Genomic DNA, 25116 nt, shown 5'->3' on the forward strand with positions numbered 1-25116 from the left:
GTTTAAGATATTTTAAATTATTATTTTAACTTTGACATTAATATTTTTAAATCTATATTACTGATTGATTCTTAGGTAAGCTTACATTAACATCTACAAATTATTGTATTAATATACAGTATATCATACTAGTTGAGAATTACATTAAAACAAATATAAGCTTTTCTTTTGGTTCAAACTATTCACCATTAGTGTTATATATTCTGAAACCTGCATAACAAGTTTGATTTGCAGTCTAATTGAAATTTGTTCCAGTATATATATATATATATATATATATATATATATTTCCTTCTATTAAGGCTACAAGCAGTGGTTTAAAAATATTTAGACCATTTTGTCTGTTTCAAAGTAATCTGTATATTTTGACCACATTTTGTGGTATATCTTAATGTGTTTCCTTTTTTCAATAGCTAGTTTGTTCCTTGGATGATGCTTTCAGCACACTGCGAGGCTATGGTCTGTTATAAGTCTCTTTTTCCATCCATATCAAGGGGATTCTATGCTTGGCAATCAGCAGTGGCAGAAAGGATTTAAGATTGTCAGGGTATGTCTACATCGCAAACAAAACCCCATTGTAGCAAGTCTCAGACCTGGATCGACTGACCTCCCAGGGCTCATGCTATGGGCTAAAAATAGCAGTGTAGATGTTCCTGCTTGGACGGGAGCCCGAGCTCTGAAACCCAGTGGGGGTGGGTCTGAGAGCCCGAACATCTACACTTCTATTTTTAGCCCCATAGCACAAGCCCCAGGAGCCTGATATATACAGCTGGTACTGGTTTTCCAGTAACATTTGGTATTACAGTTGGGATTTGTAACCTGACCTTTTGCATGTATATACATTTCCACATGAAGTGAAGAAAGGTACCCCTTTGAATATATATTAATATAGTATCTAAACTTTTCTTTTTTTTAAACTTTAGAAAGCTTCACTGGCATTATATATTCTTCATGGAGCATTTTGTGTTCTACAGCCAATTACAGTAAAAATATATACACACACAAACACATACATTTATGGATAATGTTTTAATGTTATCATGAGTCTTGTCTGCATGAGGAAATTACCAGTTGCCAGCAATGGATGTCATCAGTGGCTGCAGCTGAACTAGTTCTAGAAATGGTCTAACTCAGGGGTGGCCAACCTAAGCCTGAGAGGGAGCCAGAATTTACCAAAGTACATTGCCAAAGAGCCACAGTAACACATCAGCAGCCCCCATGAGCTCCCTCCCCTCCCCCCACTCCCAGTGCTTCCCACCCACCGGCAGCCCCACCGATCAGCACCTCCCCCTCCTTCCCTGCCTTTCCCAATCAGCTGTTTTGTGGCGTGCAGGAGGCTTGGAGGGGGAGGGGGAGGAGCAAGGGCACGGCAGGCTCAGGGGAGGGGGCAGGAAGGAGTGGCGTGGGGGCAGGGCCTGTGGCAGAGTCAGGGGTTCAGCAGCAAGCACCCCCCAGCACACTGGAAAGTCAGTGCCTATACAAGGAGCCGCATATTAACTTCTGAAGAGCATTCATATGGCTCCAGAGCCCCAGGTTGGCCACCCCTGGTCTACCTGCAAACAGAGGGAAAAAGCCAGAGAGAGAGTGTGAAGTAAACTTGCAGGCAAAGTTGCCTGACAAGTGAAGCTTGTTGCGCTGCTACAGAGGCAGCTTCTCTATAGCTCACTGGAGAAGTCGTCTGGTCTGACTAAATTTACCAGGTCTGTAGACTGGGAATCCCATTGCTGAAGCTTAAAATATCCAAGGAAGACTGAAGGGGTATGGATGAGGGACTACAGGCAGGTAGGATGAAGGGTTGGCAAGGGCTGTAGCTAGCAAGCAAGCGAGTACAGTTACTCAGCCTCAATGCCCAGCCTAACTCCCCAATTCCAAGGCCCTCTCTCCATTCCTCCAACTCCCTTACCTCACTCTCTGTGGATTAAGGTGATATCTTTTATTGGACCAACTTCTGCTGGTGAACGAAATGAGCTTTTGATCTTACACAGACCTCTTCTCCGAGCTTGAGCTTGAAGAAGAGCTCTTTGTATGTTCAAAAGCTTGTCTCATTTACCATCAAAAGTTGGTCCAATAAAATATATTACCTCACCCATCTTGTCTAATATCCTGGGACCAACACGGCTACAACAACGCTGCATACTTAACGCACAGTGAAAGTTTATATTTGTTTTCAAAATGTTGTGTGTTTAACATAATACAGATACCAGAATGAAACTGAAGATGTTGAGAGACAGGGGTAGAGTATAATTATTTGTAACTTATTTTGATAGTGCTCAAATGTGCAAGGTGCTTTCCAAACAGAAAAGAATGAGGTTTACCTATGAAACGGAACTCACTGCATTCACACTCTATCAGAGCTGCATTCTCCAGGAGCCACAGCAAATTATCATCATTGACTAAAGTAGGGTACTTTCCCACCAAGTCTAATGGCAGAAAACAGTAATGCACTTCCTCTTCTGTATCAAGTAATGGTGTGTCCATCAGCCCCAAGGGAGCTTTATCATGTAATCCTAGAGCGAAATCAGAGGATATCAATACACAAACAGGGAAGATTGCCGTTAATTTTGTATTGGAGTTACTTCTATTGGTGGACGGTACAAAGAGTTGTTCTTAGCATGGGTGTTCATGTCTCCTCTCTAAACACAATATGGCACATATCAAAGATTAATAGTGGGAAATAACTCCCCATTAACAACTATGTAGTCTATCACCTAATGGGTGTGTGTGTGAGACAATTTGGGGGATCTGTTTATGTACAACATATTAATTCTGTTTGACCCTGGGGATTCTCTGTGTGTATTTATGCCAGACTGCAAACTCAATTTTGAATGTGGGGCTTGTCTCCCTTCTCTGTTGTCTTTTTACCTTCATTTTGGAATGAAATTTCAAGGGATGGTGACACAGGGTTAACAAAGGAGGGTTGTTAGAGCTTGATAGTCTTCTATTCTATGGAAACACCCTTGGGACAAAGAAGGCAGACTAAGAAAACCGGTCCATCTAGGTAGGCTGCTAACTCAGCAATGGATAACTTGGCATGGGGACTGGATATTACAAAAAGGAGGTTAAATCAGGAGTCACTGGCCATTTTGGAGAGATGGATAAGAGACCAGTGAGACTTCATGCTCAAAATGAAAAGCCAGTGGAGGAGAGCAGGGGGAAAGGGAAGATCCTGGACTCCTTAGAAGACTCTGACTCATATCCCAAAGAACACTCCAGAGTGGTGAGGAATCTCAGGGAGGAAAGGGTGTATAGGTGTTTAGATCTGCATGTCTTTTGTACTGTATAACATAAAGAGTAATTGTTTTAGAATCCCTTTTGCAAAGTCTGACTGTTACGTCCTTCAACTGTGTGTTCCTGGATAGGTAAACTATAACAGAATGTTCACAAGATCGGAGCTCTGGGAAAGGGTGTGATTAAGCACTTGGAGTGTGTTGAGGCAATCACCACTAGTACTGGGGGCCTAGGTTAGTTGAACCATGAGGTCCCACTTCCATGAAGGAGTAACAGACAGTGCCTGCAACCAGGAAGTACACCAGAGAGGCCAAAAAAAAAAAAAAGACACAATGCTGGAACCTCCCCAGACCAAGGGAAACTTAAAAACACACTGGTCCATCATATGGGATCCAGGCACAGCAGCCTGATGTGTGTCCAGCAGGGGGAGCTTTAGCAGGGCTGCAAGAGGCTCTATCTAGCAGGGTCTTGCTGGGATTGGTTCTTGGCCCAAAGCTATTCTATATTTTTATCAATAATACAGAAGAAAATATAAAATTGCTGCTAATAAAGTGTGCAGATGACACAATTTACCAAGGGTCACGGCGGATTCTCCATCACTGACAATTTTTAAATCAAGATTGGATTCTTCTTCTAAACGATCTGCTGTAGGAATTATTTTGGGAAAGTTCTCTGGCCTGCGTTATACCGGAGGGCAGACTAGATGATCACAGCGGTCGCTTCTGGCTTTGGAATCTATGAATCCATGATTGGTAGGGTGGCACATAATGACTAACACCAGTCACTGATCTAGAATGATCTGAATCACTTGGTTAACTGGCTACACTTGTCAGATGGGGTACTGATTCCTGGACAGCCGTGACTAAGAAAAAGGACTTAGGGGTCACTGTAGCTAAGCAGCTGAACATGAGCTCCCATGACAATGCTGTGGCAAATGGGGCTGATGTGATCTCTTTACAAGGGAGTATTGAGTAGGAGTAGGGAGGTGGCGTTTCCTCTGTATACAGCACTGGTGAGACCCACACTGAATATTGCACCCAGGTAGATGCATGCCTGCCTGGATGCACACACCAAAATCCCCCATTGCATGTGCACATAACTAAATGTGCAGCTTTCCTTTCATATAATCAGTCGTCTGGAAGTTGAGCATGTGCATGCAAAGCACAATATTTTCAGGACCTTCAGATTCTAAAGTATTTTAAAAATCCTAGTCTTGGCTGAACACGAGTGGGTGCTTATGACCTACAGAGTGTGCTGAGTAATTTAAAGCACCAGGTACATTCACAGAGAGGAGGACTGGGACATTTACCTGTAAATGCTGGGCTTTTAATAGGAAACTCTAAAGGCTTGCTGATACATTTTTGCGTTCTCCAGTAATTCATGGATGCTCTTTCAGCTATTGGTATATCTGCAGGTCGCACTCGCAGATTATGTTTCCCTTCCTTCAAATTGTCTAAAGTCTGTTAAGATATAGAAATGTTATTGATTATTTTAAATGCAAATAAAATAGTTCAAAACATAAAAGCCACAGATGATACTCTAATGCATGGTGAACAGCCCTTTGCAGCCATAAAAAATGTCATGGAATATTGTACAATAAATATGTAATAGCTTCTATGGGTATGAACAGATCCAAACTTAGAATGTCCCTATTTTCTGTAGAAATAAGAATGGCAGGTGGATTTTCATAGGAACGTGTAATCTAATGAGAACCCTCATATATTCCAAAAAGTGTATTTGGGTCGACATGCCTAGCCCTGTGATGGTACAGTACAGCCAACATTCACAGTTTTATCACAAATCTTACAAATATTTTTGGAAGGGAGAGGAGGATAAAGGCTTTTAGGAATTTCTGATTTCTACCTTTAAGGTTGTGAAGTTTGGCCCTTACTCCAAAGGGCCTCCATCTCCCATTACTGTCAGTGGGACTGAGCAGGGGTGCAGAGAATAAACAGGGGGCGGGAGTGGGGAGCAGTAAGGAAACTGAGGGAGAAAGTGGAATAGGCAGTGATCTACTCTGCCTGGGTAGGGCAGGGGATAGGATTGTAGCTCCCACACACCAGGCAGGAGGGTAGAATAAGGCAAATCCCCTTCAAGTAGCTAACAGGGAGGCCTACATTTTTGTGTGTACATTTAAAGTTGAACTTTGAAAACAAGATGGTCACACACAAAGTGAGGGTAAGCAACTTCTCCCTCGAGATGAAAATCAAAAGACAGGTGAAAAGCAATGTGCTATATTAGTTTTTAAAACTCTCATAAATCTCTCCAGTTTGTTGTCTAACTCATGAATGTTGAACACTTTGATTTGGCAATGTTAGCATAGAAAATGAGAAATAAACAGGCCCAACACAAAGGCCGAAGGACCTGCTGGGCTCTGATGATATCATGAAGGTAGGTTATTGGAATTAAGGGATTAGGAAGGGGAGTAAATGTTTGGCTTCATATAAAAAGTGTTCTGGTGCTAGTAGTAAATAGTATCTTACATTCAAAACTTTTTGTTCGACCCAAACACTTCTTTTTTTTTTTTTGGCCACTGAAGCAAACAAAATCTGTAGTTCGCTCAGCTCTACCTGGATTACATAAACCAAACATCAGTCCCAAGCACCTACCATTACAAAGAGCTCTCATCCTACTTCACAAAAATGACCAACAGAATGAAATCAGTAAAACTTGTCCTAACCCAGACCAGAATGCAACCATCATCCTGAACTTCTGACTAAATTCAGCTCTATCACTCACAACAAAGGAAAGATGTCCTGAGGAATGTCTACCTCCTTTCCTGCAGGAAAAAGGGTACATAAAATGCAACAAAGTAGCATGTATCCACCAACTGGGGCCACACCCCTGCCTAAAAACTAGAGTAAACTAAGTTAATATTAACGAAACAAGAAAGCATTTCTGAGGAAAGTTAATAAACAGGTTTTATTTCATAATTTGGATGTGCGGAATCTGAAAGTGATGTTTACCAAGCTGAATTTTGAACTTTCAGGTAAATAAAAAGAAAAAAGAAAACGGTTACCATTTGTAACATAAAAACAGAAAGTAAAGGAGAGGTACTAATTATGGAATACGTTCCTAATTTTGGAAACTGTGCTATCAGAAAATGCAGGGAACAATCTCTGTCAAAGATCAGACTCTCTGCTTCTTCTGATCATGTGATGTTATGCACTTGAATTTTGTTGGTTTTGCAGTCAGGATGACATTTAAGATTAAGTAAACGGAAGTATCATCCACAACATAGTATGTTATAGTTCATTTCTGAAAGTTCTCCTCTTTCAAAAATATAAATTCTTAGTAGCTAATTATTAGCCCTAACCACTAAGCTAACCTAAAGCTGACTTTTGCTTACAGTGTGGGTTGAGTATCGATTTGGATACCTAGGCCATGGCATAAGCTACATACTGGTAAATACTGATTATTTATTTATTCAATATTTGTATGGTATTTATTAATTATTTTTATTATTATCCTCAGGTATCCCATAGACAAAATATGGAGGCAGTCTTGAACATGAAGCACTCCTCAGCTGTATCTTATGAACAATGCATTATTTGCCAGCAAGTGAAAAAGGACAGTGTTGTTGCTTTTAGTGAACAGGGATTGGCTATAATACAAGAGGCAACCAATACAAGACAGAAACTCCGGGATTTCCAAAACAGGGATGCAACTGATAAACTTCTGTCAGCTCTTCAATCTGAATGCAGGCAATCATTAATTTGGCATAAAAACCGTTACGCAATGTGCACAGGTAAAGGTCAAATTAGCAGACTTGGAAATCCATTGAAGGTACTTCGTCACCCAGTCAGGGTGAACTGCAAACCCAGTCTTGTGTTACAATCATCAAAACTTTGAGAGTACTTCAGAGCAAGTTCCCCACAGTGTACTGGAGTCTTTGCATTTTCTGCCAGGGTGAAAGTTCCAAACAAAAACTTTCTTCTGTAAAAACTGTTGAGAGCGAGGGCATATTTAGGCCTTAACAGAAGCCTGCTTTGGATTTTATGCATCTGTTCTGATAACATTTAACAGCATAAACCTAAGTAGAACTACGTATATTAAGAAAATGCAGACTAATCGTGTTTAGTGTTGCGCGTGTGTAAGAAATTGCAGAGTAATCGTATTTATGAAAACAAGAAAAGATACAGTAACTATAAAACTAGAAAAGACCAGTTTGGACTAACACTAATCTTGTACTGAGAGAGGAGGAGAGATAACATGGAAATGAGAGACTAATAGGTATGTATAAGAAAAGAAAAGTTATAAATAAATGTGTGTAACAAAGAGAAGCTGATGCTGTATTGTCTGGTGCGGGAGGCAAACTGTGATGAGATCGTCCTGCTAAGCTTCAGAGCTTCTCACTTGTGAGTGTAATTGATCACTATTCTGAGTGTTTTGCCTTAATAAATATTCATTAGACCCATCTGCTGAGTAAGTGAACCTCAGTCCGACAACATTAAAAAATGAACAAACAAATCCGTGAGGCACCAAAGTATGGAACATGAGCTTTGTGTATGCACAGCGGGTGTAAGGAACCTTATAGCCTCAGAAGGGAAATACCACCCTAACTGCTAGAAGCATCTCTTCAGAAAAGTAACAAAAAGTAAGCATGAAACCACTCAGCGAGGTATTGACTTGCCAGTGGTCTGAATTAGTACTGGGTTAAAATGTTGCAGAAAAAGGCAGTTTGAACCTTTTATGGACTCCTTACAGTTTTCTCTCAAGAGAAGCCAGTGGAGAGGTCCACATTCATTTGTAAGCCATCTGGCAACCTTTAAACCGCCCCCCCCCATATTCTACATCTTGATGGTGCTTACGAGTTCACTGTCTTACGTGATCAACCTGCTTCAGAGAGACAAACATTATTAGTGCCTTTCAAATTCCACCATATCCCTTTCTCTAAACCAGTGGTTTTCAACCTTTTTTTCATTTGCAGACCCCTAAAATGGAGGCAAAACCCCTTTGGAAATACAACTTGTGGTCTGCGGACCCCTACCATAGAGTCTTAGACTGAAAACTGACTGAACAGAATTCAACTATAAATGTTGCACATGCTCTGCACGGAATTTGACGCCACATGAGAAAGGGTGCTAAACTGTGGGCTTCTATGGTAATGACAACACTTCTGGGTTTTGACCTGATAGGGGAGGGTATTCACATACTTTGATTGATCAGAAAAATGGAATGCCTTTTCTGGGATTTGAAACTTTATTTTCATAGTCACTTTTTGCGGATCCCTTAGACATAGTCTGTGGACCCCAAGGGTCCAGGAACCACAGGCTAAAAACCTCTGCTCTAAACTGTTAAGACAGGGCAGGAGAAGAAAATGTATCAACTATTACAATATACAAGACTGAGCTGGAAGATGAATTTCTCTCAGTGATACATGTAGCACTGAAATTACACTCAGATATACTTTCTCATCCCAGCTAAATGTCAGTGAGGAAGAGGCACTAGCCTGTGTGCCAAACAGTGATTACCAATGTTCCCTCTAATTTTTGACAGTCCATGTGCGCAAATTGTTGTGCTTCTGTGCAAATTTTTCTGCGCGCGGTGTTTCGCTGTGTGCGCAGGGTTTAGGATCTGTGTGCGTGGGTACGGGAGGTAGAGGAAGTTGAGGTAGGGGACGTTGAAGAAAGTGATGATAACAAGGAGGAGGAAGGGGAAGTTGAGGTAGGGGAAGTTGAAGAAATTGATGACAACAAGGAGGAGGAAGAGGACACAGAAGATGACATTGCACAAGTACATGAAGATAAGACATGGGAATCACATATGCAGTGTTGTTGGAACTGTGTTGGTCCCACTATATTAAAGAGACAAGGTGGGTGAGGTGATATCTTCTGTTGGATCAACTTGTGCTGATGACAGAGCAAGCTTTCGAGCTTACACAGACCTCTTCTTTAGGTCTGGAGAGCTCTATGTAAGCGCAGAAGCTTACAATACAGAAGTTGGTCCAACAGACATCCACCTTGTCTCTAATATCCTGGGACCAACACGGCACAACACTGCATAGACAGATACTATGTAAGGAATTAGGCATATACACTGAAAATGTGTTCTTAAATTCTGTATCAAGGTATAAGTCACCAGCAGACATGAAGAAACAAGTTTTCTGTCAGACAAAAGATGTTTATTTATCTCTCGGTCAGATTTAAATTAAGCATTGTAAGCTAATAAAATGGATGCCTATTTACATATGAAGTTATCAAAGAGGTTGGAAGTCAACAGGGCAGAAGCACAAAAGGGAAACTAACCACAGTGCATACAATGAACTTTAGGGATATAAGAAGAAGGCAAACAAGACACCCCTTATCCTGCACGTAAGAAGTAAATGGGCAGTGCATTTACACTCATGAAAACGGGATATCAGCCAACCTTGGCTGAAGATACAGTAAAAGACATTGGGTGAGATAAATGTGTTTAGACAGGAGGTTAACCTGTTTGTTAAGTTTAGTCTCTAGAAAGTGTGTTATAATTTTGTTTCCAATATCCTTACTCACTATAACTTGAATCTTTGATAATAAACTTCTCCTTGTTTTCCCTATAATATATTTAAGTGCTGTGATATTAAGCAAGGTACTTCAGCTTCTGAACTGAATCACACAAGCTGGCAGGTACACTATTCCCTTAGGTACAGCAGACCTAGTATTTCTATCAGTGTTCAGTGGGAAAAGGGCTGGACACTACAGAAGAATGCTTCAAAGGTGCTTGAGGACTGGGGTGCACCTATTGCTAACCTGCAAGACAAGCTAAGGGCTAGCAGAGTCCAGAGGAAAGTGTGTGAGTGGCTACGTTGATGGGGTCAGGGAGCTGATACCGGGTTAAGCACAAGCAAGAGTCTCTCAAGCTAGATGCAGGGAGCAAGCAGGTTATTCACAGTCCTGGGTACCCTGAAAACCATCACATGCTCACTGGAGGTTTTAAAGAACAGGTTGGACAAACATCTGTTAGGGATGATCTAGATTTACTTGGTCCTGCCTCAGTGCAGGGGCTGGAATAGATGACCTCTTAAGAACCCTTCCAGCCCTATGTTTCTATGAGTCTGTGTTTTTAATATGAGTACGGACCTTTCAATGGCCTCTGACGGAAAGGTCAAATGTCATATTCGGGATTTATTTCTGTACTCAGCAGCCCATAATGAATGAGTGTACATCGAAATTAATTGTTAGGCATCCATTCCAAGCATCTATATATTCACACATACTCTGAAATCTTTATATGGTCATTATTATTTATGAATTAACAAAAGCTGTATAAAAGTAATACATATCACACTGTACCTGCAATAAAGGTGTCAGCTGCAAAATTAATGCTTGTTCATACAACAAGTTCAATTCAGCACAGCTGGAAAAAGACAACTTTGAGGTATGCAGATAATAATGGACGTGCCTAAAGGTGAATCCATCTCTGTCAATGAATAGTCTTGGGTTTTCAGACGGAACCAGGGAAGAAGATTCTTTCCAAAGCAGAGATTCTGGAAACTGAGCAATTTTACTTTTAGGAATAGAGAAATGCCAGCCGCCAACATTAAAATGAATTGAGTCCTCTTCTGTAGATTCATTAACTATCTCTGGTTCCTTCTAATTGAAAAAGAAAATCATATCAATAGGCTAGAGTGAACAGGTAAGTTCTGAAGCAGGGTCTTATAATAATTTATTTTAAATGCCAGTGGTCTTTACATTTGATTTTCTATTTAGTGGCAGCACACTTAGTACACATTTTGGGCCTGATGAAAAAAGTATGCATATGACCAATTACCTTACCTACACAATCACTTGTGCATACAAACACCATATTTCACACAAGTATGGTAACTGTGCATGCAAATTAGGCACACAATACATAATTCGAAAGTCAGGTCCAAAATGTATAGTGAGTTTGTTACCATTGAATGAAAAGTAAAATTTAAAGAATAATATCATTTGTAGATGCGCAAATAAAATTGAGCATCTAGTAAGTACTTACATGTTTGACAACAATGGGCCTGACTATAATCACTTACACTGGTGTTTGACAGACCTGTAACTCAGTTGGCTTCAGTAAAGTTCAGTCATTTATATTAATGTGAGATCAGCCTGGCCCCAGTGTGTGTAGTAGCAGAAAACACATAGCAGTAAAATCCAAAATAGAACAGCGCTAATAAGGTACTATCCTAAACAACTCTGAATAACACATGAATGCATCTTACAACTATCACAGAAAAATATTTTGTTCCTATCTAGAAATGCATATATGAACTATTATTATGGAATGTCCAGTCACAATTCTGATTATTTCATAAGGGGCTGGGGGGGGGGGGGATTGCCTGGGTACCCTAATTGTGAATTTCCAGAGGTTAACACATTTGGCTTTCTTTTAAGGTGAACTTTAACCCTGAAGTACCTGTATTTTAATGCTTGTTTTTGAGATAATTACAACATCCCTGTAAAGTTTTTACTCTAATTTCTTATATATACACTTAACGTTAACTAATGCCTTCTTAAGATCATTTTAACTAGAAATTTCAGATGAAAATTTATATATCTTAAATTTATATCCATATGGCAAATTTCTTTAATCAAGAAAGACTAAAGTCAGACCATGTCTACATTATGATATGAGGCTGGTAAAACTGTGTCACTCAGGGGTGTGAAAAATCCCCCCCTCTTGTGCAACACAGTTAAACCGACCTAACCCCCAGTGTAGATAGCGCTAAGTCAATGGGAGGGCTTCTCTTGACAACATAGCTAACGCCTATCGGGGAGGTGGAATACCTCCGCCAATGGGAGAAGCCCTCCTGTAGGCATAGGAAGCATCTTTCCTGAAGCCCTACAGCAGCTATTCCTGGGGGAATTCTGCACCAAAAAATTTCAAAATTGTGCACACAATATTTTAAAATTCTGCAAAATGCTGCACATTTACTTGTCAAAATAACACAATATAATCCTGCCAGTTTCAATTAGTTTGGTAATTTGTTTCAAATTACCTGTCAGCAAGTATGTCTGTAACAATACAGGCAACAAAAAAGATTCGGGAAATGTTTTTTGAAAAACTGAATCCTGACTAGGCGTATTAATACAGAACTTAGAGTAATAGTTCATTTAAACTACAATACAAAAACGTATTTCCTGCACCCCTCAGAAGCAGTGCAAAGCCTTGGGGAGTCAGGGGTAATGGAGGAGCTGAGGGAGAGGGAAGTAACTGCTGGGAAGGAGTCTGAGAATGAACCTGGAGGGTTGTTGGGTGTGGGTGGTAGAATTGTGGCACAGGTTTTTTGGCGGGGAGGGATTGTTAGGGAGTTGGGGAGCCTTCCCCATGCAGACCCTGGCTGACCCCTAGCCTCTCCCATTCAGTCAGGCACATCTGACCCTGTCCCCGTGTGTCCCTGCACTTCCATTAACGATTCAGCCAGGCATAGCAGCACATGTCCCCGTGTGGCCCTGCACTGCCACCCCCATTGAGCTCCAGGCTCAATGTCGTCACCCCACTATGTCATAGATTCATAGATATTTAGGTTAGACGGGACTATTATGATCATCTAGTCTGACCTCCTGCACAACGCAGGCCACAGAATTTCACCCACCACTCCTACAAAAAAAACCTCACACCTATATCTGTGCTATTGAAGTCCTCAAATCGTAGTTTAAAGACTTCAAGGAGCAGAGAATCCTCCAGCAAGTGACCCGTGCCCTATGCTACAGAGGAAGGCGAAAAACCACCAGGGCCTCTTCCAATCTGCCCTGGAGGAAAATTCCTTCCCGACCCCAAATATGGCGATCAGTTAAACCCTGAGCATATGGGCAAGATTCATCAGCCAGATACTACAGAAAATTCTTTCCTGGGTAACTCGGATCTCACCCCATCTACTAGCCCATCACAGGCCATTGGGCCTATTTATGAATATTTAATTACCAAAACCATGTTATCCCATCATACCATCTCCTCCATAAACTTATCGAGTTTAATCTTAAAGCCAGACAGATCTTTTGCCCCCACTGCTTCCCTTGGAAGGCTATTCCAAAACTTCATTCCTCTGATGGTTAAAAACCTTCATCTAATTTCTAGTCTAAATTTTCTGGCCAGTTTATATCCATTTGTTCTTGTGTCCACATTGGTACTGAGCTTAGATACTTCCTCTCCCTCTCTGGTATTTATCCCTCTGATATATTTATAGAGAGCAATCATATCTCCCCTCAACCTTCTTTTAGTTAGGCTAAACAAGCCAAGCTCCCTGAGTCTCCTTTTATAAGACAAGTTTTCCATTCCTCGGATCATCCTAGTAGCCCTTCTCTGTACCTGTTCCAGTTTGAATTCATCCTTCTTAAACATGGGAGACCAGAACTGCACACAGTATTTCAGATGAGGTCTCACCAGTGCCTTATATAACGGTACTAAAACCTCCTTATCCCTACTGGAAATACCTCTCCTGATGCATCCCAAGACCGCATTAGCTTTTTTCACAGCCATATCACATTGGCGGCTCATAGTCATCCTATGATCAACCAATACTCCAAGGTCCTTTTCCTCCGCCTTTACTTCTAATTGATGAGTCCCTAGCTTATAATTAAAATTCTTATTAATCCCTAAATGCATGACCTTACACCTCTCACTATTAAATTTCATCCTATTACTATTACTCCAGTTTACAAGGTCATCCAGATCCTCCTGTAGGGTATCCCTGTCCTTCTCTAAATTGGCAATACCTCCCAGCTTTGTATCATCCGCAAACTTTATTAGCACACTCCCACTTTTTGTGCCGAGGTCAGTAATAAAAAGATTAAATAAGATTGGTCCCAAAACCGATCCTTGAGGAACTCCACTGGTAACCTCCCTCCAGCCTGACAGTTCACCTTTCAGTAGGACCCGTTGTAGTCTCCCCGTTAACCAATTCCTTATCCACCTTTCAATTTTCCTATTGATCCCCATCTTATCCAATTTAACTAATAATTCACCATGTGGCACGGTATCAAATGCCTTACTAAAATCTAGGTGCATCCGATGAAGTGAGCTGTAGCTCACGAAAGCTCATGCTCAAATAAATTGGTTAGTCTCTAAGGTGCCACAAGTACTCCTTTTCTTTTTGCGAATACAGACTAACACGGCTGTTACTCTGAAACCTTACTAAAATCTAGGTAAATTAGATCCACTGCGTTTCCTTTGTCTAAAAAATCTGTTACTTTCTCAAAGAAGGAGATCAGGTTGGTTTGGCACGATCTACCTTTTGTAAAACCATGTTGTATTTTGTCCCATTTACCATTGACTTCAATGTCCTTAACTACCTTCTCCTTCAAAATTTTTTCCAAGACCTTGCATACTACAGATGTCAAACTAACAGGCCTATAATTACCCGGATCACTTTTTTTCCCTTTCTTAAAAATAGGAACTATGTTAGCAATTCTCCAATCATACGGTACAACCCCTGAGTTTACAGATTCATTAAAAATTCTTGCTAATGGGCTTGCAATTTCTTGGGCCAATTCCTTTAATATTCTTGGATGAAGATTATCTGGGCCCCCCGATTTAGTTCCATTAAGCTGTTTGAGTTTCGCTTCTACCTCAAATATGGTGATGTCTACCTCCATATCCTTATTCCCATTTGTCATGCTACCATTATCCCTAAGATCCTAAGATTAAAGACTGAGGCAAAGTATTTGTTTAGATATTGGGCCATGCCTAGATTATCCTTGACCTCCACTCCATCCTCAGTGTTTAGCGGTCCCACTTCTTCTTTCTTTGTTTTCCTCTTATTTATATGACTATAGAACCTGTTACTATTGGTTTTAATTCCCTTTGCAAGGTCCAACTCTACTTGACTTTTAACCTGTCTCACTTTATCCCTACATGTTCTGACCTCAATAAGGAAGCTTTCCTTGCTGATCCCTCCCTTCTTCCACTCCCTATATGCTTTCTGCTTTTTCTTAATCACCTCTCTGAGATGCTTGCTCATCCAGCTTGGTCTACAACTCCTGCCTATGATTTTTTTCCCCTTACTTCGGACACAGGCTTCCGATAGCTTCTGCAGCTTTGATTTAAAATAATCCCAGGCCTCCTCTACCTTTAGATCCATAAATTCTTCAGTCCAATCCACTTCCCTAACGAATTTCCTTAATTTTTGAAAGTCAGCCCTTTTGAAATCAAAAACCCTAGCTGCAGATTTATTTTTATTAATCCTTCCGTTCAGTTTGAACTGAATTAGCTCATGATCGCTTGAGCCAAGATTATCCCCTACAACCATTTCTTCTATGAGGTCCTCACTACCCACCAAAACCAAATCTAAAATGGCATCCCCTCTACTCGGTTCAGCAACTACTTGCTGAAGAAATCCATCAGCTATCGCATCTAGGAAAATCTGAGCCCTATTATTATTACTAGCACTCGTCCTCCAGTCTATACCTGGGAAGTTAAAGTCTCCCATGATCACACAGTTTCCATTAGTATTTACTTTATTAAAAACATTAAAAAGGGCTCTATCCATATCCAAATTAGATCCCGGCGGTCTATAGCACACCCCAAGCACTATCCCAGGGCAGGCTCTAATAGTTTTCTTCCCCAATTTAATTTTTGCCCAGACGGACTCAGTCATATCTATTTCATCGCTTCTTATTTCTTTACATTCTATCTCATCATTGATATACAGTGCTACTCTACCACCTTTACCTTTATTTCGGTCTTTCCTAAACAGCACATACCCTTCAATACCTGTAGCCCAGTCATGACTACTATTCCACCATGTTTCTGTTATCCCTATAATATCTGGTTTCACTTCCTGCACCAGTAGCTCTAGTTCCTCCATTTTGTTACCTAGGCTCCTCGCATTAGTGTACAAACATCTTAATTTTTGCTGTTTGGCCTCACTCACATTCTGTACCCTATTAGGCACGGTCATTTTACTACCAGTATAACCTATTAGACTGGTATCTACACTGCCCTTCCTCCTACCCACGGCTGTATCCACTCTTACTTCATTTTCTTTCCTCTCAATGCTAAATTCTGGCGTGGAGATTACCTGGACATCTCCCAACCATCTCCCCCTAATTCCTAGTTTAAAGCTCTCTTAATCAGTTGTGCCAGCCTCCATCCTAGAAGTCTATTTCCTTCCCTACTCAGATGAAGTCCATCCCGAGAGAACTGTCCTCTATCCATGAATGCCTCCCAGTGGCCATACATCCCAAAGCCCTCCTTATAGCACCACTACCTAAGCCATCTGTTGATAGTCATAATCTTGTCACACCTTTGTTGCCCTTCTCTAGGAACAGGCAGAATCCCACTAAAGATCACCTGAGCCTCAATTTCCTTAAGCGTCTTCCCCAGCCTAGCACAGTCTCCCTTAATACTTTCCAGCAAGAATCTAGCCCTATCATTTGTTCCCACATGAAGGATAATTAGGGGATTCTTTCCTGCTCCCTTTAGAATCCTTTTCAACCTCAGGTCTACATCCCGTATCTTAGCACCTGGAAGACAGCACACCCTCCTATTCTCCAGATCAGCTCTGGTTACAGGCCTATCTATTCTTCTCAGTAAAGAGTCCCCAATCACATAGACCTGTCGTTTCCTAGTGACGGTGCTATTCTCCAGTCTATCCCCTGTTCCCTCTGGCTGCAAGTTCTTTCCATTCCTATTCTCCCTTATAATCCTCTTTAACCCATCCTGTATCCTCCTGGGGCTCATATTTGGTGTAATCTCCATTAACTCTTCCCCTTTTCCTATAGGACTAGCCGCTCTTCTCTTCTTCCTTGCCCTTCTACCTTCAGTGACTACCTGCTGAGCCCCTTCTTCATTTTCCAACTCTGCATACCTAGTCTTAAGCTCTATTTCTCCTTCACTAGCCCGTCTTTTCCTCTGCCTGGTTCTTTAAGTCACATGCTTCCACTGACCACTTTCCTCACCCAGTCTCCCCTCAGAATTTCCAGTCCTGCTTCCATCTGCAAGTCTGAGCTTTTCCCTTCAGACACCTCATGTCTTTGCTCCATAATCTGCTCAAACCCCTTCCTAAACTCTACCAGACTTTCCACCTGTATCTCCAAACCTCGGATCTTTTCCTCCATCAGCTCTATCAGACGGCACTTCATACAGACAAAACTCTTACCAAGTGCCCCCTCCAGGATCATGTACATACCGCAGCTTCCACATCCAGTCATCTTCATTGTGTCTTCCACTACATGGGTCACTCCCACTGCTACCTCTGTATCTGTCATTGCCTTCCCACCTAAACCCTGTTAATCTGGGAAACACAAACCACACCAAAACACCACCACCCACAGCAAAAAACAAGCACCACAAGACAAACTCCCCTTACAGACTCCCCTGTTTACAGCTCTGTTTGCTGGCTCCTGTGCCGCTGCAGCTGTCTGTGCCTCCGCCCCAGTCTGTCCCCCCACTAGTCCTTCTGAACCCCAGTCTTTGTGAACCCCCATCAGCCCATGTGCCCCGCTCTGTCCATCCCTCCCCCATATCCCATGACTCCTCACCTGGCCACGGGGGCAGGGCACTGTGAGGAAGGCAGCCTCTGCCCCCTCCCTCTCTGTGGCTGGCTGCTCCAGCCTCTGAACCAGCTGCTCTCTCTTCTGGCACCACATCAGCCACTAGTGGGCGAAAGATGCAATTGCAGCATGACCCCTTTCGCAGCTTCCCTTTGCCTCCCCCTCCGAATAAATTATTCTGTGGGGAGGGGGATCTGGGGAGAATATTAATTCTACACTTGCACAGTAGCACAGAATTCCCCCAGGAATAAGCAGCACAGCTGCAGCATTTTATGTGTAAACCTGCCCTTAGTTTGCAAAGTTTTGTGCAAGCAACCTTAACTTTGATACGGCATTCAAAAGTTAAGCAAGCCTTACATTCTTAAAAGTTTTCTCAACATACTTTTTGGTGCCAAATTCTCTGGTGTTTTTGGCTTTTTAAAGACTAAGGAATTGCAGGAATTGCCACTGTAGCGTTTTAAGTGTAGACAAGCCCTGAGTCATTTTCCTATTGTTGCCCCTTTTGGCCTGAGCAGTTAGCCAATACCTAGGGCCTTGCCAGAGTGTTTCCATGAGGGAAAAAAAATTGATTATATAAGTCAAGTATTACTTTGGTGCAATCCTGTTTATTTACCAAGCATAAAATCTTGTTTCCTTGAACACAGTGGGAAAAAAACCAACACAGGCAGTTTCTTGGCTCACTATTTCAAAGCCTGCCTCTCCATATCTCTGCTTCATGTCTGGTCCACACTCATGATTTCTCTCTCACTTCTTGTTCGGTTTCTGCTTCTACCACACACAGCTGCAGCCAATAAATCCCCTCACCTCTGTGTTTGCAGTTAGTCCCAGAAAACACAGGACAACAGGCAGACAACAAGGCTAACAGTATGTCTACACTACAGACCTTACAGCGGCACAGCTGTACCACTGGAGCTGTGCCGCTGTAAAGTCTCCCATGTAGCTGCTCTAATTAACAAACCCCTAGCGAGTGGAGGTACTATGTCAGCAGGAGAGCGTCTCCCGCCAACACACTGCTGTTCACACCAGTACTTTTGTTGGTGAAACTTTTGTCAGTCAGGAGTGTGGTTTTTTTCCACACCCCTGACTGACTAAAGTTTTACTGGCAAAAGTGCTAGTGTAGCCATAGCCTTAGTTTCTGATTGGCCTCATAATATAGCCCATTGCTTTGGGCAATGGCTTCCTAATGTTTCCAGTTATCACTACATGAAGCAGCATTTAGTTGCTCCACACATTTAACAAAGTTTGTGATTGTCTCTTTATCAAAGACACACCTGACAGCAGCCATTTACACTTTCCAGCATAACACTCTGAAATGTCCCAATAAAACAGCTATCCTCATATAGTGTGTCCCATTGAAGAAGAGTATGCTGTAGTAATATTTTATATTTACATAGCACCTTTCATTTTATACACATAAAGCATCATGGAACTGCAGCAGCCTCTGTGGAGGAGAGCAACAGCCAACAGACAGGCACAGAGTGCACTACATAATTACTCCAGGGCAAACTAATGAACTCTTACTCTAACAAAATGCATCATGGATTTTTTTTTGTTCGTTTAACATCTACGCACTTCCAACACAGTCTCACTATTTAAAGGTCCAGCCTGAAACAGCCACACAGTAAACTGCAGCAGACTCAATGAACTTGAAGCTGAGCTGCTCTATACTGCATCTGGTTTCAAAGGCTCTCCAATGGACCATCCTGCAGCCTGAAATCTCTGGAGTCAGGAAGTGTCAGAAAGAAAGGAACAAAACTGTTTGAGGACAGCCCAATCAACTCCAACAGGAACGCTGGGCTCCACACCTGGCTCTTCCATTCTTCAGCTGTGTGGCTTCTGTGCTCCAATCTCCCTGCCTGTAATATGACAATTATGTGAACTGCTCTGCATCAGTGAACGCAACACTCAGGCCTCGACTTCCCAGAAACAGAAAGTGAAGTAATGAAATCAGCTGCAATTCACACCAACTATTTCAGCACAAGTCTGCATGTGGATGCCAGTTTTGGGAGAAGAGGGCCCCAAACTCAAGTCAGTTTAAACAAAACAAAAAAGATTTGAGAGCATCTACGCATGGACCGGCACTGAAAGCTCCGATTAAACCCGATTGCAATGACGCAGTGCCAGTCTCTGTGCATACAAAGCCTCAGGGACAAGCTGGCTGGGCAGACACCAACCATGATGCCCTCAACTGTGACCTGAGGAACCCATTACAATTACATCTCCATCACAGGAGAGCAATAGAGATAATGTTTGCACATCGACTCATGCATTGCTTGGAACACCTGGGCGAAAAGGTACCCTCCCCAGCCCGGGCCAAATGAGCGAGTGAGGGTGGGGGAAAGCAAACAATGGACGGAGGGGGGATGGAGTGAGCGGGGTGAGGCCTCGGAGAAGGGGCGGGACAGGGATGCTCAGATTGTGCTATTACAAAGTTGGCAACCCTCCCAACTTCTCCCTCCTCTGCCCACAATGCTCCCAGAGGAGGGATGCCCCCTGTTCCCCCTTTGATCCCGTGGGGGCCTTTGTTCCCTCTCCCCCTTGCATCCCAGGGAGGTTGCTCTCTCCTCCCCCCTTTGATCCCATAAGGGGCCTCTCTCTCCTTCTCCCTTTGATCCCATGGGGGGCAGCTCTCTCCTCCCCCCTTTGGCTGCCCCCTCCCCCTTGATCCCATGGGGGGCAGCTCTCTCCTCCCCACTTTAATCCCATGGGGGGCCGCTCTCTCCTCCCCCCTGTGGCTGCCCCCTCCCCTTTGATCCCATGGGGGGCAGCTCTCTCCTCCCCATTTTGATCCCATGGGGGGCAGCTCTCTCCTCCCCACTTTGATCCCACGGGGGTGGCCCACTTTCCCCTCTTTGATCCCAGAGGGGGCCGCTCTCCCCCCTCTGATCCAGGGGGCGCCGCGCTCTCCTCTCCGTTCATGGTCCATACCATGGTGAAGGCGGCGGCGGCCCCTCTTCCCGCGCGGGCGGGGCGGGGCGGGAGGGGGCTGGACTGAGGTTCCAGTAACGGGCCCCGCCGCGGGGCTGCGCGCGCCCTCCATCTTCCGATCTCTGCGCGTGCCGCCGCCCTCCCTTCTCCTAGGCGCGCGCGCGCGGTGCGGGGCGCTGGCGCGCGCGCGCGGTGGGTGTTTGGCTGCGTTGCCCGGCAACAGGCGGGGATGGCGCTGCAGCTGGAGCTCAGCGAGGCCTGGATCCGGGAGCAGGCGGCGCTGCGGGGAATTGGCCCAGGTACCGCCCCCGGCAGGCCTGGGGATGCGGGAAATGCTGACGGGGCAGCACCAGGGTCCTGGGGGCAGAACGGGGGCCTCAGGGTATTTGGGGGCAGGGGCTTGAGGCATGCGCCTGGGGAGGGAGAATCAGGGCCCCAGGGTATTTGGGGGGCGGCAGCAGGGACTTGGGGTGTAATCAGGGCCCCAGGGTATTTGGGGGCGGCAGCAGGGGGCCGGTCCTGGGGCAGCCGGCAGGGCACAGCACGGGTACTGGGCGACACCGGGGTAGGCAGGGGCGTTTGTGGAACCGTCATGGTTGGAAGCACAGGAACCCAGGGAGCAGCGATCGCCCGTGAGTATCAGGACCGACCGCCCGGGAAACGACGCTCATTCAACGGGGCAAGAGCGCTAGTAGCCATCCGTACAGGTGCACGCCGCAGCCAGGCACATAAGATAAGTGGTGGCCCGTTTCCCAGGCTCCACGTCAACAGGAAACGTCTGTGCTTGCTTAGGCCCACCATAATAGGACCCTGGTTTTTATGATGCCTCGGGGTCTGACCAATTAAATATTTTAGTAATAGTAAAAGGTGTCCCTTTGATATGAAACCATATGCCAGCCCATTGTGGTAGGGGGAGGTCAGCATCAGGGTATATAGAAGTGTACAACGCTGGTTCTGATACATTATCTGGGAGTTGTTAATACCTCCTTACTTCCATAAACAAAATTGAAGGTCATGGCAATAGCTGAAATAGTGATGGACAGCGGGACCCGCACAAAGGTATCATTTGCGTAAGATGCACGAGCCCTGTTGAAGGGACACATTCCTGTAGACAAAGTGCTGCAAGCACAGAGTGGGGAACAAACAGGACCTGCATAGTCTTCGCAGCATTTTCTAGCTCGTCACGCAGTAGTGTGCACAGACGCAAAACAGCAGTATGATTCAGAGGGATCTTTGAAGTGGGAACATCTGACAATCAGTATTATGATGCATAGTCTGTTCAATCTCTCTGGTGGTCTATGCAGTCAGAGAAACATGTCTCTCCTTTGGCACACTCATTTGCACGCTGCAAATACTATCAGCGCTGAGTAGGACAACAATAAACAGCGGGAAGGCACCACCCCCTAATGGCTAGATTCACAAAAAAAAAAAAGGACTTAGGTGGTTAACTCCCTCTTAAGGTGCCTAAGACCAACACTTAGGCCCACTCCCATTCACAAAAAACATTGCTCAACTGCCAGCTGAAGTTCCTAGGTGCCTAACCTTCTGCCACGGGGTACAAGCAGAGCCACCTACGTCCTGTCACTTGGCAACTAAGCGCTGGCAGGATTCTCAAGCTAGGCTTTTCCCCCATCTATTTCCCGTGCAGGGCCCAATCCAGTAGGCATGACCTGAGTCCACCAGATTGAGCCCTACATAAAAGACAGTCATTGTGGGCATGTGTGTAGCCCTGGCCTAGTCATTAGGGCACTCCTATAGGTCCAGATATGAATCCCTATTCTGGCTGATTCAAAGCCCTTACATTTTCTCTCATCTTTCTTCTCTCACTTCCCTCCAGTGCCCTTTCGTATTCTACATCCATTCATGCACTCACTACAGCACACCTACTCACACATAGAAGTGGTGAAATTTCACCATACACATCACAGACAGAAGACTAATCCCGCTAGCAAAATGCCTGTGTGAAAGATGAGAACTTCCTACTGTCCCATGTCATTACCCAGGTGAGAAGCCAACACCCTCCAGGCCCCAGCCTGCTGTGTGAAGCAAGCATGAGTAGTCTTTTTCTGTTCATTGCTCTCATTCAGAAGCTTCCTGGTTGCTGCAAGGGTTGGTTTGTGTCCCCTTATCCCTCCCTCAGCTTTCTGGCTGTTGCATGGAGGTTTCTTACTTTATCCTTCCCTAATCTGTTCATCTTGTTTTCTTCTCCAGCACACAGCTCCATTCCCTCATTCTGCCAAGCAGCAGAAAAGAGAAATTGATTAGACTTTTGTCAGTTTCATGATTGGCCACAAGATACTGAATATCAGTAGTGAAAACTGAGGAGAACCAGGTTAGTTTTCACTCAGCTGCTGTGTGGAATAGCTCTGAACAGCAGCAAAAGCACTGGCACTATCTGCAAATTCACACCGACAGCACCACATCTGTTACACTCTGGTTCTGAGTTTTGTTTGTAGCCATATGGGCTGGAAGCTATAGTTTATTTTTAAATTAACTCAGTTCTGCAGTAGTTGATGGCAGTTGCCAGGAAAATATGCCTACTAGCAACACTGTCAAGTGGAGTTGTCAAGCCCTGCTCTGAACAGAAATTAATTCTTGGCTGAATGTTCCCAAGGCTGGCTACACAGTCAGTGTGTGGTTATGGTAGTTCGGCTGTAGTGAGATCAGTTGAGTGTACGCAATCAACAGGTTAATTAAAAAAGCTGGAATGGCAAGGATTGTATTTCTTTCAGTGCTGTAGCAGCATAATGTTAGCCATACCAAAGGAGAGAGAGCTACAGACATCCAGAGATGCTCAGACAGGATGAACATTAAGCCAGGTATAGAACATGATCAGGTCACACAAGAAGGGAGTGATCATAACAATTTACAGTTCTCACCTGCTGTCAGGAGACCAAATCTTCTAAGGTTCAATGCAAACAAACTCCAGGCTGAGACTGAGCTGCTGTGGAGGTAATTCCTAGTCTTTCATATACAGCAAAATCCTTTTGCAGAAAATCCCTTAAACGTTGCTCTCTTCCAAATGAGTTCTTGCAAAGCTTATCCATGCATGGTCTTTGTAATGGGGTTGGCACCCGCCTCTCATGAGTTCCCTCTTTCTTTGGCCAATGTACCTGCAGTCACAGTTCTTTTCAGGGGTGGCACTCACATCATGCGGGGGGCCCCCTTTGGTTGGTTGGGTGTGATCCTGCATTTGGGTTTAGTTTTTTCAACAGGGTGGCACCCACCTCTTGTGAGCAACCCCCAGCCAATGGTTCTCTCAACAGGTCTTCGGCAACTCAGCCCTCCAGCCAAGTTGCATACGCTGTCCCCAATTCCTGGTATGGGGCTGTAGTTCCTGGCCCAGGAATGGGGCTGTAGTTCTTAGGCTTTTTCCCAGAGACACTGCCTTCTTCAGCCACCCAGCTGGAGCCCATCTTGGTACCCTCAGCTGCTGTCTTTTTCAGCAGCCCTCCCTGGGCTCAGTCTGCAACCAGACTAGCAGGACTCATCTCGATACCCTTATCTGGTCTGTCCAGGTTCTGTGCTCAGTTCCCACACTGACCTTTTCATGATCCTGCTGCTATTCTAGCCAGCCAGCCAGGCACCCAGTCTTTGGCAACCTTCCCTGGGTGGTTCTGTCTGGAGAGCTCTCTTCAGTGAGCTGTCCATGGTCCTGCTCCTGTTTGTCTAGCCAGCCAGGCACCCAGCCCTCCCTCATCAAGCTCCACACAGCAACTGAAGACTCTGCTTTGCTGCTTGCCTTTTATCTGGCCCCTTATTGGTCGCTCCATCTTATTCCGCTCCAGCGGCCCCTCTGATTGGCTGCTTCTCTGCATCCACTCTCGGCTGCCTGGAGGACTTCTCACTGCTCTGTTCTGGGGCAGTGAGACACAGAGCCCCAAAGCCTCCACCGTCTTCATGTTGTGACTCAAATGACAGTTGTAGCTCAAGATTGACCCAAGGTGTGTCCAGATGCTGATAGACAACTGGAAGAGAAACTTGGTGAGAAGCCAGCAGGGCATGGCAGACCTGGAATAAACACTCTACCCAGGGTTCAAGACATCCCAGAATGCTTTGGAACACCATTCTGGCACTTTTCGAGGAAGTACCAGAAGTGTGTTATGGCACTTTTTTTTTTAATAAGGACATGCCCACTTACTTTACCAGTGCAGAGTATTTCCCCTAATGTAGATAATGTTGGGTCATGGTAACAGACACCAGCAGAATAGAGCGCTATATAAGCCCAAATTTCCTATTTCCCCTCCAGGTTAGTTCCCCTGTGGAGCTCTAAAGGGTATGACACCCGCAACATAAGTCAGTTTTCTATGGTGGGTCTGGACACTATAGTCCTGAAATAAGGGTTATTTTAAAGGAAGTACTACTGTGATTTCCCCCCTCTTCTAGGGGGCATTCACCACAGAATTCTAGCGGGGCCAGATTTTCTCTCAAAAAAAGGGCACTTCAGCTCACTGTTACTGAACAAGAGAGACCTCTAAAAATGAAAAAGTAAGGCTCTTGCACATAC

At 44.1% G+C, this 25116-nt stretch overlaps 2 protein-coding genes across 7 annotated transcripts in view; one reads left to right on the plus strand and one right to left on the minus strand.

The window, feature by feature from the left end:
- KCTD19 (potassium channel tetramerization domain containing 19) overlaps window positions 1-20721 on the minus strand; it is a 49692-nt gene extending 28971 nt beyond the window's left edge. Inside the window, exons 1-4 of the mRNA XM_074968425.1 lie at window positions 20610-20721; window positions 10503-10703; window positions 4538-4688; window positions 2316-2507 (exon numbers count right to left, since the gene is read on the minus strand). Of these exons, the coding sequence (XP_074824526.1) occupies window positions 2316-2507; window positions 4538-4688; window positions 10503-10703; window positions 20610-20612 (547 nt within the window). The 5' untranslated portion in view covers window positions 20613-20721. The remainder of the gene's footprint in view (window positions 1-2315; window positions 2508-4537; window positions 4689-10502; window positions 10704-20609) is intronic.
- A 114-nt stretch (window positions 20722-20835) lies between these two features.
- The window catches only part of LRRC36 (leucine rich repeat containing 36), a 77486-nt gene continuing 73205 nt past the window's right edge, over window positions 20836-25116 (plus strand). For 5 of the 6 annotated variants that reach the window (XM_074968430.1, XM_074968426.1, XM_074968427.1 and 2 more), the window contains exon 1: window positions 20839-20908. In XM_074968430.1, the coding sequence (XP_074824531.1) occupies window positions 20839-20908 (70 nt within the window). Of the gene's footprint in view, window positions 20909-25116 lie in introns of all 6 variants that reach the window. The other variant, XM_074968428.1, reaches the window with a different exon arrangement.

This window comes from Natator depressus, chromosome 12, assembly GCF_965152275.1.
Source record: "Natator depressus isolate rNatDep1 chromosome 12, rNatDep2.hap1, whole genome shotgun sequence".
Taxonomy (NCBI): Eukaryota; Metazoa; Chordata; order Testudines; family Cheloniidae; genus Natator; species Natator depressus.